The sequence below is a fragment of the Bufo gargarizans genome, chromosome 1 (assembly GCF_014858855.1).
Source record: "Bufo gargarizans isolate SCDJY-AF-19 chromosome 1, ASM1485885v1, whole genome shotgun sequence".
Classification (NCBI taxonomy): domain Eukaryota; kingdom Metazoa; phylum Chordata; class Amphibia; order Anura; family Bufonidae; genus Bufo; species Bufo gargarizans.
The window spans coordinates 746,862,459-746,876,696 of record NC_058080.1 but is presented as its reverse complement, the minus strand read 5'-3'; the positions used below and the strand labels follow the sequence as shown (position 1 = coordinate 746,876,696).

Sequence of the window (14,238 nt, the reverse complement as noted above, 5' to 3'; positions counted from 1 at the left end):
TACATGTCACTGCACACACGTGTATACACTGCACATGACGGCTCTTACCTTGTGATATAAGAGGCTGGTGCTCCTCCATTACATGTCACTGCACACACGTGTATACACTGCACATGACGGCTCTTACCTTGTGATATAAGAGGCTGGTGCTCCTCCATTACATGTCACTGCACACACGTGTATACACTGCACATGACGGCTCTTACCTTGTGATATAAGAGGCTGGTGCTCCTCCATTACATGTCACTGCACACACGTGTATACACTGCACATGACGGCTCTTACCTTGTGATATAAGAGGCTGGTGCTCCTCCATTACATGTCACTGCACACACGTGTATACACTGCACATGACGGCTCTTACCTTGTGATATAAGAGGCTGGTGCTCCTCCATCATGGCCTCCTTGTACAGATCCTTGTGTCCTTCTATATACTCCCACTCCTCCATGGAGAAATAGACAGTGACGTCCTGACACCTTATAGGAACCTGACAACACAATGACACCGTCATCACCCAGACCCCTCCAGTGCTGTTACTGGAGAATTTCCCAGCATTCCCAGCAGTGTCACCTCTCCAGTCAGCAGCTCCATCATCTTGTGGGTGAGTTCTAGGATCTTCTGCTCATGTATCAGGGGGTGAGGGGGAGGCTCTGTGATGGGGGAGGGGTCCTGCTCCGCCCTCCTGACTCCTGGAGATGGATGATGGGAGTCACACAGTCCCCCGATGTCTTCTTCACTATTGTGTACTCCTGTGGATGGAGAGAGACACTTAGGGAATAAACCCTTCAGGGGCCATGTGCTCTCCTCCGGCCCTCTCCTCCTGGTACAACGTGCCTACTTACCTCTCATGGCTCCTACAACATGACTATTGGTCACTGGTCACATGATACATCACTCACCACATTGGGGGCTGATCAGGTTCTCCATCACTTGGAAGGTCTGGAGGCCGTTCTCCAGGACCCTGGACTCTTCCTATCACTTCCTATGATGGATTCTCCTTCCCGATGTCTGACTTGTTACAGAATACAATAAAGAGGAGAGAAATCTAGAAAAGTTTACCTCTCCGCTCAGCAGGGAGATGATCTCCAAGGTGAGGTCTAATATTCTTCTGCTGATCTCCTTCCTGTCCATCCTTGGTGGTCATTCAGGAGAAGAGGAGAGAACTGGAGGAGCTGGAGGCTTCTAGTACTGCAGGCGCCTTTATGAGAAGAGGAGAGGAAATCATCCAGGGGACAAGACCAGATGTCACCTCCAGAACCGCACTTCCTGAGCCTGGAGGGGCCCCGCTTCTCAGAGCCCCACCACATGGATTCCAGGGGCCCCAACATGGAGATCTCTGGTGGCTCCACAGGAGATAAATGTCTGATAGATGCAGGTCCCACCTCTGGTGCTCAGCTGTGTCCAAACTCCTAGAGAAGAGACTGGAGAGAGCTGAGCTCAGGCCGGGCCCCGCTCCATTCATTCTCCTCCTGGAGGCAGGGGCCCCTCACCAGGACAGTCAGGGGCCAGTGAATGATGACAACCCCCACTATCCCACTACTCCTCCCCCATCATACTAAGCTGAGGAGCGGAGAAGGATTCCTTGTGTGTAATGGAGGAGAATCTCCAGAGGTGACATGTCTGAGCTCTCCACCACACTGTCTCCTCACAGCTCATCTTACCTGCAGGCTGGAGGAATGGCTGATACCAGAGAGAACAAGAGCCCTGACTACCGACCAGGACCCAGTATCTGCTGCACTGCCAGAGCTGAAGGACCTGGGGTGACGTCACCGTCATGTGATCAGTGTGGGGGCGGGCTTAGCTGGAGAGAGGGGATGGTGAAGGACCTGGGGTGACATCACCGTCATGTGATCAGGGGCGGGGCTTAGCAGTGGAGAGAGGGGGTGGTGAAGGACCTGGGGTGATGTCACTGTCATGTGATCCTTGCTAAAGGTAAGTCCCACCCCCTGCACTGATCACACGGTGACGTCACCCCAGGTCCTTCAGCTCTGGCAGTGCAGCAGATACTGGGCAGGTCCTGGTCGGTAGTCAGGGCTCTTGTTCTCTGTTATCAGCCATTCCTCCAGGGTTCTATTTAAACTCCATGCATGGTACTGACCTTTTGGCCCCTAGTGGACAGGTCGGGAGCAGAGCTAGTGTTTAGCCGGCTATTATTGATTTGTCTAAACTCCATGCACCATACGGACCTGATCCTTACCAAGTATGGGGAATAGCGGACTCTACAGTCTATTTCCCATGCCCGGTACGGACCTCTCAGCCCCCTGGTGGTCAGGTCTGGTACTATGATGGGATTTATCTGATTTACAGTGAACTGTCTATTTCCCATACCCCAGATTCGTTAATTTCTAATGATAATTACGAAATTCTAACGATCCCTTAGTCCTAACACTGGCACAGATGGGGTATTTTGCCCCCGTGCACCCCAGTCCCCTTGTGTAGTTACAAGCAGAAAAAAAGGCAACACTAAAGCAACTAAGGGGGGATATTTGTGTGCCAGTTAGGACTAAGGGAAAACAAATTATCGTTAGAAATGAACGATTCCCTTACGTCCTAACCAGTGGCACAGATGGGGATTAGCAAGTAGAAACCCCCATGGGAGGGTTCTCATGCCTGGCGGAAGATAATACTATCTATCCTAGAATCCACTCTATAGTGTGAGATAAAAGTGGAGTGAGAACTCCAAGAAGCTGACTTACAGATCACATCCAGCGGAAACGAGATTCTTTCTGCAAAGGAAGTAGCCACCGCTCGAGTAGAGTGGGCCCTTACAAACTCAGGGGGCTCCGAGCCTCGAGACACATAAGACTCCCGAATTGCCTCTTTAATCCATCGACTAATGGAGGGCTTAGAGGCCTTCCTACCCTTGTGGGTATCGGAAAAAATGATAAGGAGGTTTTCATCCTTCCTAAATACCTTGGACCGTTCCAGGTAAATCCTCAGACATCTTGAAACGTCGAGGGTATGGAGCCCCCTTTCTTCTGAGGAGGGGAGAGGAGCCAAAACTGGAAGAGAAATCACCTGGTTGATGTTGCTGAATGAAGGCACTTTTGGAATAAAGGTCGGTAAAAACTTGAGCAGCACCCGATCTTGCAGGAACATGGTGTACGGCTCAAAAGCAGAAAAAGCTTGGAGTTCCCCAACTCGTTTTGCTGATAGCTAATAAAAAAGTAATTTTCCAGATTAGAAACTTGAGCTCCACCTCCTCTAAGGGCTCAAAGGGGGAAGATGATAACCCACTGAGCACAACCGTTAAATCCCATACCGGGATAGGTTTAATTATCGTAGGCTTTAACCTTGAAGCTCCCCTAAGGAACCTCTTGATAAGGGGTTCTTGAGAAATGTACCTGTTGAGACAGGCCGAGATCGCAGAAGCTTGCACTCTGAGGGTCGAAGGTGACAACCCTTTATCCAGACCATCCTGCAGGAACTGTAGGATGGTAGGTATGGACACATCAGTGGATCACAGTTGACGACTGGAACACCAAGTTGAGAAAATCTTCAAAATTCTTGAATAAGATCTGTTGGTAGCCTCAGATCTGGAGTGCTCTAGGGTTCTCAAGACAGACCCCGATAGCCCTTCTATTCTTGGAAGGGACTGATCAACCTCCAGGCTGTCAGGTTGAACATTTGAAGATTTGAGGAGGTCTGAGTGTCCCCCGACACCAGTACTCTCTCTGGGGAATTGCCCCCGACTCATTTGAATGAGTTGGGTAAACCAAGCTCTTTTCAGCCAGTATGGAATGATGGTGATGACTGACGCTTGGTCCTGCCTGATTTTCATCAATACCCTCGGAATCAAGGAAATTGGAGGGAAGATATAGGCCAGCCCAAACCTTCATGGGATTGACAGTGCATCTATTGCCACCTGTAAAGGGAGCAATACCTCTCCACCTTGGTGTTGAACCTCGTTGCCATGAGATCAATCTCTGGCATTCCCCACATGAGCATTATCTCCTTGAAGATGTCTGGATGGAGAGACCACTCCCCGGTTGGAAGAACTTGGCTCAAGCAATCTGCTATCATATTGTGAACTCCACGAATGTGGACGTCTGATAAGTGGGTGAGGTTCAATTCTCCCCAATCCAATATCACACCTATCTCTCTCAGGAGACTTTGTGACTTCGTGCCTCCCTGCATGTTGATGTACATTACAGCCGTCATGCTGTCTGACTGTACTCTCACCGCTTTGCCTTGAATGCAGGGAGCAAAATAAAAAAGGGCTAGCTTGATCGCCCTGATTTCTAGGAGATTCGATGATAACAACATCTCCTGAGGTGTCCAGATTCCTTGGACTGTCGTGTCTAGAAGATGTGCTCCCCAGCCTACTAGGGATGCATCTGTGGTAAGTAGGATCCAAGAGGGTTGGATCAGGGACTTGCCGTCCTCGAGATGGGTCCACCATCTTAGGGAGGACCGGGCCCGATAAGACAGGGAGTGCACGGAATTTAGTCCCAACAGACTGTGATTCCACATGGCTAGTACCTCCGATTGTAGCGGACGTAGGTGCCATAATGCCCAAGGAACCGCCTCTGTGGTTGATGACATTAGTCCCAACATTCTCATCAAAGTACGAATGGTTACCTTCCGAGGTACTGAGAGAGAGCGGGCTGAATTCTGAACAGATAGCCTTCTTTCGGGAGTAAGATGAATAGTCATTTTCACTGAATCCACCAGGAATCCTAGGAACTTAACTGAGGTAGCTGGTAGAAGCTGGGACTTGTCTTAGTTGATTATCCATCCTAGCTGGTGGAGGAAGGCTACAGCCCGCTGAATGTGTTTGGACAGGATCGCTTGGGAAGGGGCCTCTGAAGATCCAGTTGTCCAAGTATGGAATAATGCTCAAAACCTAAAGTCTTAGAGCTGCCACCACGGAAACCACCACCTTGGTAAATGTGTGTGGGGCCGAAGAAATTCCAAACGGGAGGGCACAAACTGAAAGTGTTTTAGGACTCTCCTGATTCCTTAAGAATCTTCTGAACCCAGGATGGATGGGAATATCGAGGTAGGCATCCTTGAGGTCCAAGGTTGCCAGGAAATCCCCTGGCAAGAGAAGATTGGTCACTGACTGGATAGTTTCCATCCGTAAATGCTTGAGTCTGATGAACTGATTGAAGTTTCTCAGATCTTTGATCATCCGCCAGTCTCCTGTCACCTTGGGTACCAGAAAAACTGGGGAATAGATACCTGCTCCCTGATCTTGAAGAGACACCTCATCTAGTGCCCCTTTCTGAAGATACTCCAGAACGTACTGTAGTTCTCCAAAATCTTTTGTTTGCTGGAAGGAAGCAATTTTGTTTGAACAAACTTGTCTAAAGGGGGACTGTCCAAGTCTACCAGGTATCCCTGAGATATAATACAGAGAACCCTCGGGTCTTGAATATGAGTCTGCCAAGACTCTAGAAAATGTTGTAAGCGACCGCCTACGGGAATATGGGGAGCAGGGAGTTCTGGAAATCCAGTCAGACGGGCAATGTACCAAGAGCCTCGAGGAGGCCTGCAATCAGAGCGTCGAGGACTTCTTGGGGGGCTTAGAAACCTTTGGAGGATCTTCCCCCTCTACGGGAGCCCCAATCTCTTTGGGCTCTAGGCTGAGGTCCCGAACTGGACCCATACCTCTTGCCCCGACCACGAAAGGACTGTTGGGGAAGGGATTTGCCCTTCTTGTCCGACAGTCCCTCCATTATTTGGTCCAGCTCTGTTCCAAACAGTCTGCCGGGTTCATACGCCATGGCGCAAAGATTGTGTTTGGAAGTAGTATCCGCCTTCCAGGGCTTTAGCCAAAGCGGGCGCCTGCCCGTGGTAGAAAGCGCCATGGACTTATAGGGCAATTTTAGTTGTTGTGGAGCTGAGTCACACAAAAAAATCAATGGCTAGGCCGGGCGTCTTCCAAGAGACCAGAATGTCATCCCTAGAGACCCCCTGGTCCAGGTCAGACTGAATCTGGGCGAACCTGGTTTTAAGGAAGTTCGCCACTTCAGAAGACGCAATAGCGACCGAGGGAGAAGCCGAAGCCGAGGAGTAAACATGCCTAAAGGCGCAATCAGCCTTCCTGTCCATCGGATCCTGAAGACTTGGACCGTCGTCTGATGGCACCATGGTGGATGGATCTCAGCAGCCGCTGGGCCTTTTCGGGAGGGAAGAAGTAGGCGAAACCGTCTTCATCCTCGGAAGAAGAGGAGAGAGCTCCGTCTCCATGGCCCGATGAGGAGAGGAAGGTCTCTGGCGCTTGGATATAAGAGCCTGCTTCAGCTTCTCAATGGAGGAGTTCACTTGACTCATGTTAGACTCCATATAACCCTTCACCCAGTCTACCACATCATGAACCGTAGGTTCCTGCTGGGGAAGCAGCTTCGCCCTACAAGGTGGACATCGGGAATACGCATGGTTGTCCTCCAGGACAATCTGGCAGTCGTGGCACTGGAGATGACGTCTCTCTTGCCAGGATTCTTCCTGCCAGGATCCTGATCACTGTCCCCGGTAGACGACATGGCTTCCAAAGAGAAAACAGAATTAACTGTTGCATTAGGAGGAGGAAGGAAATTTTAAGCAAGAAGGTCTTTTACCCAGAAAAAAACATGAAATGCTAGAATCAAAAGAAACCCGCAAGGGTAATTATAAGCACAAGCTGAACAGAGGAACCCGCTGAAAGTGGAAATCCAATACAGCTTAAGCAAAGATAAGCAGAGTAATAATACAACTGCGCTCCAGGAGGCTGACTGACCCTTTAAACCAGCTTTAAATAGTCTGCCTGGCGCCAAAAATAGGATCCGCCCACATGGGGCAGAGGTAGCGCTAAACCATGGGCACTTTTATAGGCAGTAGTTCGCCACAGGGGCGATAGGCGGAAAACCTATATTATAAAGTAATATAATATAAGGACAAGCTCGGCCGGGAGATAGAAAAAGGAAAAGGGAGGAAGTGACGTCACTTCCCAATATGGCGGCGGCCAGCATTGTTCCGGCCAAGCGCACTCCGACACAATAGCACTGCCAGAGGACCGGCTACGCGCATACACAAGAGGGAGCCCCGCCCCCCGCACAGACACTCCGCCGAGAAAGGTAACGCATAGCAGCACCTAATGCGGCTAAAAAATCACCCTGCACACAAGCAGCGTGCAGGAGACAAGCAAAACTGACCCCAACAGGGGTATGCATGCATAAAGATAGAACAGGGGTCCCGTCCCCCCCCCCCCCGGGAAGGAAGGGGGGGGACCTCCGCCCGTCCAGATCTGTCCGCAGGACAGAAAAAAACACAAGGGGACTGGGGTTTGATTCCCCTCTTTATTGGGGTGGGAGGGTCTTGTTAATTGCTTAATTACTTTAACTTGTCAATAACATTTTCACCTGTCCTAACCAGTCCACGGGGGCAGAATACCCCACCTGTGCCACTGGTTAGGACGTAAGGGAAGGACCTTTTATATGTGTTATATACAGAGAGGTTCTCCTGCTGGTGAGGTCCTTTTCAGACATGGGGTTTAGCCTGCTCACAGTGAACTATTTCTCATACACCAGATGGACCTTTTCCATCTATTATGGACCAGGGATGATTTGTACTGCTGATGTGATTTATCCGTCTCTCACATTGAAATGGCTATTATCCATACTCCGAAAGGACTTTTCCATCTATTAAGAACTAGGAAGTTGTTACACAAATTTGATAAAAATTTGGTGGCTATAATCGCGATTATTTTAAAAAAAGTGAAGTGTGATTTTTTTTTTTATGGCTTTCCAAAATGTTTTCCTTTATGAGATGCAGGTCCTAGATGGGTGTTGCCTACATTTCCAATACAGAAGAGATCAGGGCGGACATAACGGCAACATATAACTGGCTGTGTGATGGTGATAGCGGCAGTGACGAATCGTCATCAGCGGCAATACAGTTTAGAACATGATGCGGGCAAAGCAGCAGATGTCTCGCTGTGTAGTGGTGGAAGCAGCAGTGGTGCGTCAACATAATGGCAGTACAGTATGGAACATGACGGACAAGGTGCAGGAGATGTCTGGCTGTGGTGGTAGTAGTTGGTGGCAGCACAATATGGAACATGACTGACAAGGTGAAGGAGATGTCTGGCTGTGGTGGTAGTAGTTGGTGGCAGCACAGTATGGAACATGACTGACAAGGTGCAGGAGATGTCTGGCTGTGTGGTGGTAGTAGTTGGTGGCAGTACAGTATGGAACATGACGGACAAGGTGCAGGAGATGTCTGGCTGTGGTGGTAGAAGTTGGTGGCAGCACAGTATGGAACATGACTGACAAGGTGCAGGAGATGTCTGGCTGTGTGGTGGTAGTAGTTGGTGGCAGTACAGTATGGAACATAACAGACCAGGTGCAGGAGATGTCTGGCTGTGTGGTGGTAGTAGTTGGTGGCAGTACAGTATGGAACATGATGGACAAGGTGCAGGAGATGTCTGGCAGTGTGGTAGTAGTAGTAGTTGGTGGCAGTACAGTATGGAACATGATGGACAAGGTGCAGGAGATGTCTGGCTGTGGTGGTAGTAGTTGGTGGCAGTACAGTATGGAACATAACGGACCAGGTGCAGGAGATGTCTGGCTGTGTGGTGGTAGTAGTTGGTGGCAGTACAGTATGGAACATGACGGACAAGGTGCAGGAGATGTCTGGCTTGTGTGGTGGTAGTAGTTGGTGGCAGTACAGTATGGAACCTGACGGACAAGGTGCAGGAGATGTCTGGCTGTGTGGTGGTAGTAGTTGGTGGCAGTACAGTATGGAACCTGACGGACAAGGTGCAGGAGATGTCTGGCTGTGGTGCTAGTAGTTGGTGGCAGTACAGTATGGAACATAACAGACCAGGTGCAGGAGATGTCTGGCTGTGTGGTGGTAGTAGTTGGTGGCAGTACAGTATGGAACATGACAGACAAGGTGCAGGAGATGTATGGCTGTGTGGTGGTAGTAGTTGGTGGCAGTACAGTATGGAACATGATGGACAAGGTGCAGGAGATGTCTGGCAGTGTGGTAGTAGTAGTAGTTGGTGGCAGTACAGTATGGAACATGATGGACAAGGTGCAGGAGATGTCTGGCTGTGGTGGTAGTAGTTGGTGGCAGTACAGTATGGAACATAACGGACCAGGTGCAGGAGATGTCTGGCTGTGTGGTGGTAGTAGTTGGTGGCAGTACAGTATGGAACATGACGGACAAGGTGCAGGAGATGTCTGGCTTGTGTGGTGGTAGTAGTTGGTGGCAGTACAGTATGGAACCTGACGGACAAGGTGCAGGAGATGTCTGGCTGTGTGGTGGTAGTAGTTGGTGGCAGTACAGTATGGAACCTGACGGACAAGGTGCAGGAGATGTCTGGCTGTGGTGCTAGTAGTTGGTGGCAGTACAGTATGGAACATAACAGACCAGGTGCAGGAGATGTCTGGCTGTGTGGTGGTAGTAGTTGGTGGCAGTACAGTATGGAACATGACAGACAAGGTGCAGGAGATGTATGGCTGTGTGGTGGTAGTAGTTGGTGGCAGTACAGTATGGAACATGACAGACAAGGTGCAGGAGATGTCTGGCTGTGTGGTGGTAGTAGTTGGTGGCAGTACACTATGGAACATGATTGACAAGGTGCAGGAGATGTCTGGCTGTGGTGGGTTTGCAGTGGCGGCAGGAGCGGACATGTTTACTAGTGGACGGACCTAGAAATTACTGTGTTTTCTTTTGCCAAACATTTGCTAACCAAATATACCTCTGTCTACCACACACCAGATCTGTCTGTGATGTAAGAAGTGGACCTTTATTTAAATACACACATAAATGGCAGAAACTGCAGGGGCGACAGTGTAAAGCTGAGACTTCCCTCTCTCCCTAACACCTGGGGTCATTTATCAAACTGGTGTAAAGTAGAACTGGCTTAGTCGCCCCTAGCAACCAACCAGATGCCACCTTTCATTTTACACAGCTCCTTTGGAAAATGAAAGGATGAATCTAATTGGTTGCTAGGGGCGACTTTACACCAGTTTGATAAATGACTCCAACTATTTTTACTCTGTGGATGCTTTATACTGATTACTAGCAGAAGGTTCCGGCTTCGCACGACTATATTTAATCTATTTCATTTAATGTTTGTGTATGTAATTAAAAGATATCGACCGTATCCCCTTTAACAGTGACCTCTACAGCAATCTGCCCCTTAGCATTACTATCTATTATAAAAAAAAATTTAAATTTGCTAATTTTTCCAAACTTTTGGTAAATTTGGTATTTTTTTATAATTAAAAATAATTTTTTTTGACTCAATTTGAAGAGAAAAAAAAAATGTGAAGAGAAAACAATCTCAGAATGGCCTAAATAAGTAAAAACATTTTAAAGTTATTACCACAAAAAATGTGACACACGTCAGATTTGCAAAAAATGGCTGTCAGGAAGGGGGAAATGGCCCAGATGTGAAGTGGTTAAAATATGTGAAAATGGCTTCTCTCCCGTGTGACTTCTCTCCTGTGTAATAAGATGTGATTTATTTGTAAAACATTTCCCACATTCTTTTTTTTTATCAGATAATGTTTTATTAAGTTATGAAAATAAACTATGACATATCACAAGTTTTCGTGTCAATTGCTTCGTCCTGTACAATGCAAAATATTGTTTGCAATACTCAAAGCGACCGACAGCCAAATATTTCTTTGTATACAAACCCCAACAAAATACCCGCACCCCCAAAAATTTTGACATTTGTTATAAAATGTAAACATTTATCATATACCTAGGGACAAAGTCCCGACCATGAGACAGACAATACAGAGTAAGGAAAAATATAAGCAGTGCCAGACTAATATGCCATTTATTAAAGATGCTGGCAGGAAAGAACCAAATAGATACCCCCAAACAACCTTTAAATATCACCACTAGCGTCACCCCATAATAACCCTGAGCCCACTATGAAGGGTCAACCATGGGCTACAGACTCCAGACTTGTCTATCCAAGGGCCCCAGATATTTTCAAACATAGAAAGGCAGATACGCTTCATATATATCCCCCTTTCTAGCCTGATAACCACAATCATCCTTGCAGTAAATTCAGAGATGCTCAGGGGAAGTAGCCGCATCCACTTAGCAGCTAGAGTTTTATGTGCCTGATACAAAAGTCTATTGATTCCAACCATGATAAATGATTGCAAATTATCGGATTCAAATATCCCAAGGATGCACATTTTGGGATGCAGCGCATAACTAGCACTATATATTTTATTTATCAAATTAATGACACCCGTACAATATCTCTGTAAGACTTTACAACTCCACTCCCACATTCTTAACACTAATATGGTTTGTCTCCTGTGTGTAATCTCTGATGTGCAACAAGATGTGATTTCCGTGTAAAACATTTCCCACATTCTGAACAAGAATATGGTTTGTCTCCTGTGTGAATTATATGATGTTTAATAAGACTTGATTTATTTGTAAAACATTTCCCACATTCTGAACATAAATATGGCTTCTCTCCTGTGTGAATTCTCTCATGTACAATAAGATTTGAGTTCCGTGAAAAACATTTCCCACATTCTGGACATGAATATGGTTTGTCTCCTGTGTGAAATCTATGATGTTTAACAAGATCGGATTTATTTGTAAAGCATTTCCCACATTCTGAACATGAATATGGCTTCTCTCCTGTGTGAATTCTCTCATGTGCAATAAGATTTGTGCTTCGTGTAAAACATTTCCCACATTCTAAACATAAATATGGTTTGTCTATTGTGTGAATTCTTTGATGATTATAAAGATCTGATTTTTGTGCAAAACATTTCTCACATTCTGAACATGAATATAGTTTCTCTCCTATGTGAATTCTCTCATGGTTAACAAGATCAGATTTTTGGATAAAAGTATTTCCACATTCTGAACATGAAAACAGCTTCTCTCCTGTGTGACGTCTCTCATGAATAATACAATTTGATTTATATGTGAAGCACTTCCCACATTCTGAACAGGAGTATGGCTTCTCCTCTGTGTGAGTTCTTCTTTGTGTAGAAAGGTCCAAGCTTTTTGTGAACTGTTTACCACACTGAAGTCTTTTACCCCCTTTCTGAGCTGAGATAACAACGTGCGATTGTTCAGGTAAAGGTTCCTCATTATATGATAATTCTGTACTGTGAAGTCCTGCATGTAAATTAAGGTTTTCTCTTGAAGAGTGCTGCATTATATCTTCGTCTATTACTTTATAATTTCGTAACAACATGAAGTTTTCCTCGGAATTCTTACTTGGAATTTCTGTTAATATAAAAATTAAATTTGAGGTTTTTATTTTACCAAACTGTTAAGCAGACATATTTATAAAGTTCCTGTAAGGCTGGAAGTGGATCCAGCAAAAAGGAGTGGTAAAATCCATTCATTCCACTCATTGTGGCAAAATATATGACAGACAAGCATCCATCACTACATTCCTCAACACAAACTGTAATGATTAGAAATAGATCTTAGACCTGATGATGCTGATGTCCTCACTAGAAGAATCCATGTTATAATAACCACCTAAAGCTTAATTCACAAGCTCTTTTAAGTGTACCTCCCCGTCTGCTGCTGCTAAAATCTCACAATGCTCAGTACAAGCTTCTAATTGCATCCAATGCTTTTCTTTACTGCACAGCTATGGGGACTGCAGCCTGCACTGCGCATGTGTGAGATATCAGGAGCAACAGTGGGAAGAGACTGAGTACAGCTTGTGAATATAGGACTCATGAGCGATCTTACTTCCTCACTTTAATATTAGCATTCTGACATGTAATTTCAAAATAAGTACACCGGCCTCATCAGGTCTAAGAGATCTGTTTAATACTACAAGCAGTTTGTATTATAAAGTATAGTGAGATCCTCTTTAACATTGTTATCAACAATTTAATCATGGCCACAGTCTACATTTAACAAGATGATATGTCATGACATTCTGTAAAGGGCACGTCTCAGGCTGAATTCACGGACACGACAATGCGGTCTGTATGACCTAGGGGCCGCACAGTCACCAGACCTCAGGTTTATAGACATCTGTAGGATGCAGTGGAATAAAAAAAAAAATGGTTAAAAATGTTATTACAAAAATTCCATTAATCACAGACTAGTGAACCGGACATCACATTCTGTGTCACTCATTGTTATATTGTGGTTTACTACGTCCAATCAAAAACTTTTTACTACAAAACTGCTGCTCGGGAGAAGGCGATGCCGCTGCTGTGGGTACAGGTTCAAAAGCTGTCAGAAGTAGGGCAAGCTGGTGGCAGAAATGTTAGTGTTGCTGGTGGTGGCTCTGTCTGGGTAACTGCTTTGTGGGAATGTTTCTGCACAGTGATGGCAGATATTACTTTTCTTTTTTTTTTTTTACAAAATTGATTTACAAAGATTCCATTCCTCAGGCAGCCTAGTGTACGTGACATGTTTTTCTGTGTCACAGTTGGTTTCTTCCCAATTGCACAATTTCTTTCCTAAAAAACTGAATTTATTACAAAAATTCCATTTAGCACTGACTAATGTACCACCTGACTTATATTCCTGCATCACAATTACCATCTATTGTAGTAGACTGTCCAAATGACCATTTTTTTCTACAAAACTATTGTGGAAGAAGGCAATGTTGCTGCAGTTGTTAGTGCAGTCTCAACAGCTGTCAGACTCAGGTCAAGCTTGTATGGTGGTGACTTTGCATGGCCATCTTCCTTGTGGGAATTTTTTAAAACAGTGGTGCCAGCTACCAAAACCATTGCAGTGAGCGAGCTCTGCAGGCCACAAATAAGACGTGGTCAGAAAACTGGCCACCAATTTAAGCAAGACAGTCCTCCTTCTCCCAGTCATCATTCTAGTAGCCAGTCCACATCCACAAGCAGTAAGGTGTTGTTGTCATCATCAAAAACATCATCTGCTATTTCTTCTCCTGCTCAAACAACTCCTCCTTTCTCTTCGCTGCTTTATCGTCAGTCATCCATAACAGAAAGTGTGAGCAGGTAACAATCATACGTGCTCAGTGATCCACTTGTGTGCAAACTTAACTTCCACCTGGCCAAGCTGCTGGTGGTGGAGCCGCTCCCACACCACTTAGTGGATTCCACTGCCTTCAGGCAAATGGCAAATGATTTATTGATGGAGGATGCAAAGCCACCATTGTTTCTAAAAAAAACAACATCCGTCCTGTATACTCTCAGGAAAAGGAAGGCAAAATCACTGTATTACCAGGTTACGCTTTCTACCCACCTTGACTCAGATTTTGGTAAGGAGATGCCTGACACCCATGTGTCTGACCAGGAAGCCCG

General features: G+C 46.1%; 1 protein-coding gene across 1 annotated transcript in view; it reads right to left on the bottom strand.

Annotated features, from left to right (window-relative positions):
• Window positions 1–14,238, bottom strand: part of LOC122930544 (zinc finger protein 420-like) — a 35,199-nt gene that overhangs the window by 9,868 nt on the left and 11,093 nt on the right. The window contains exons 2-5 of the mRNA XM_044284019.1: window positions 11,260–12,211; window positions 4,557–4,662; window positions 3,264–3,428; window positions 2,771–3,157 (exon numbers count right to left, since the gene is read on the bottom strand). Of these exons, the coding sequence (XP_044139954.1) occupies window positions 2,771–3,157; window positions 3,264–3,428; window positions 4,557–4,662; window positions 11,260–12,211 (1,610 nt within the window). The remainder of the gene's footprint in view (window positions 1–2,770; window positions 3,158–3,263; window positions 3,429–4,556; window positions 4,663–11,259; window positions 12,212–14,238) is intronic.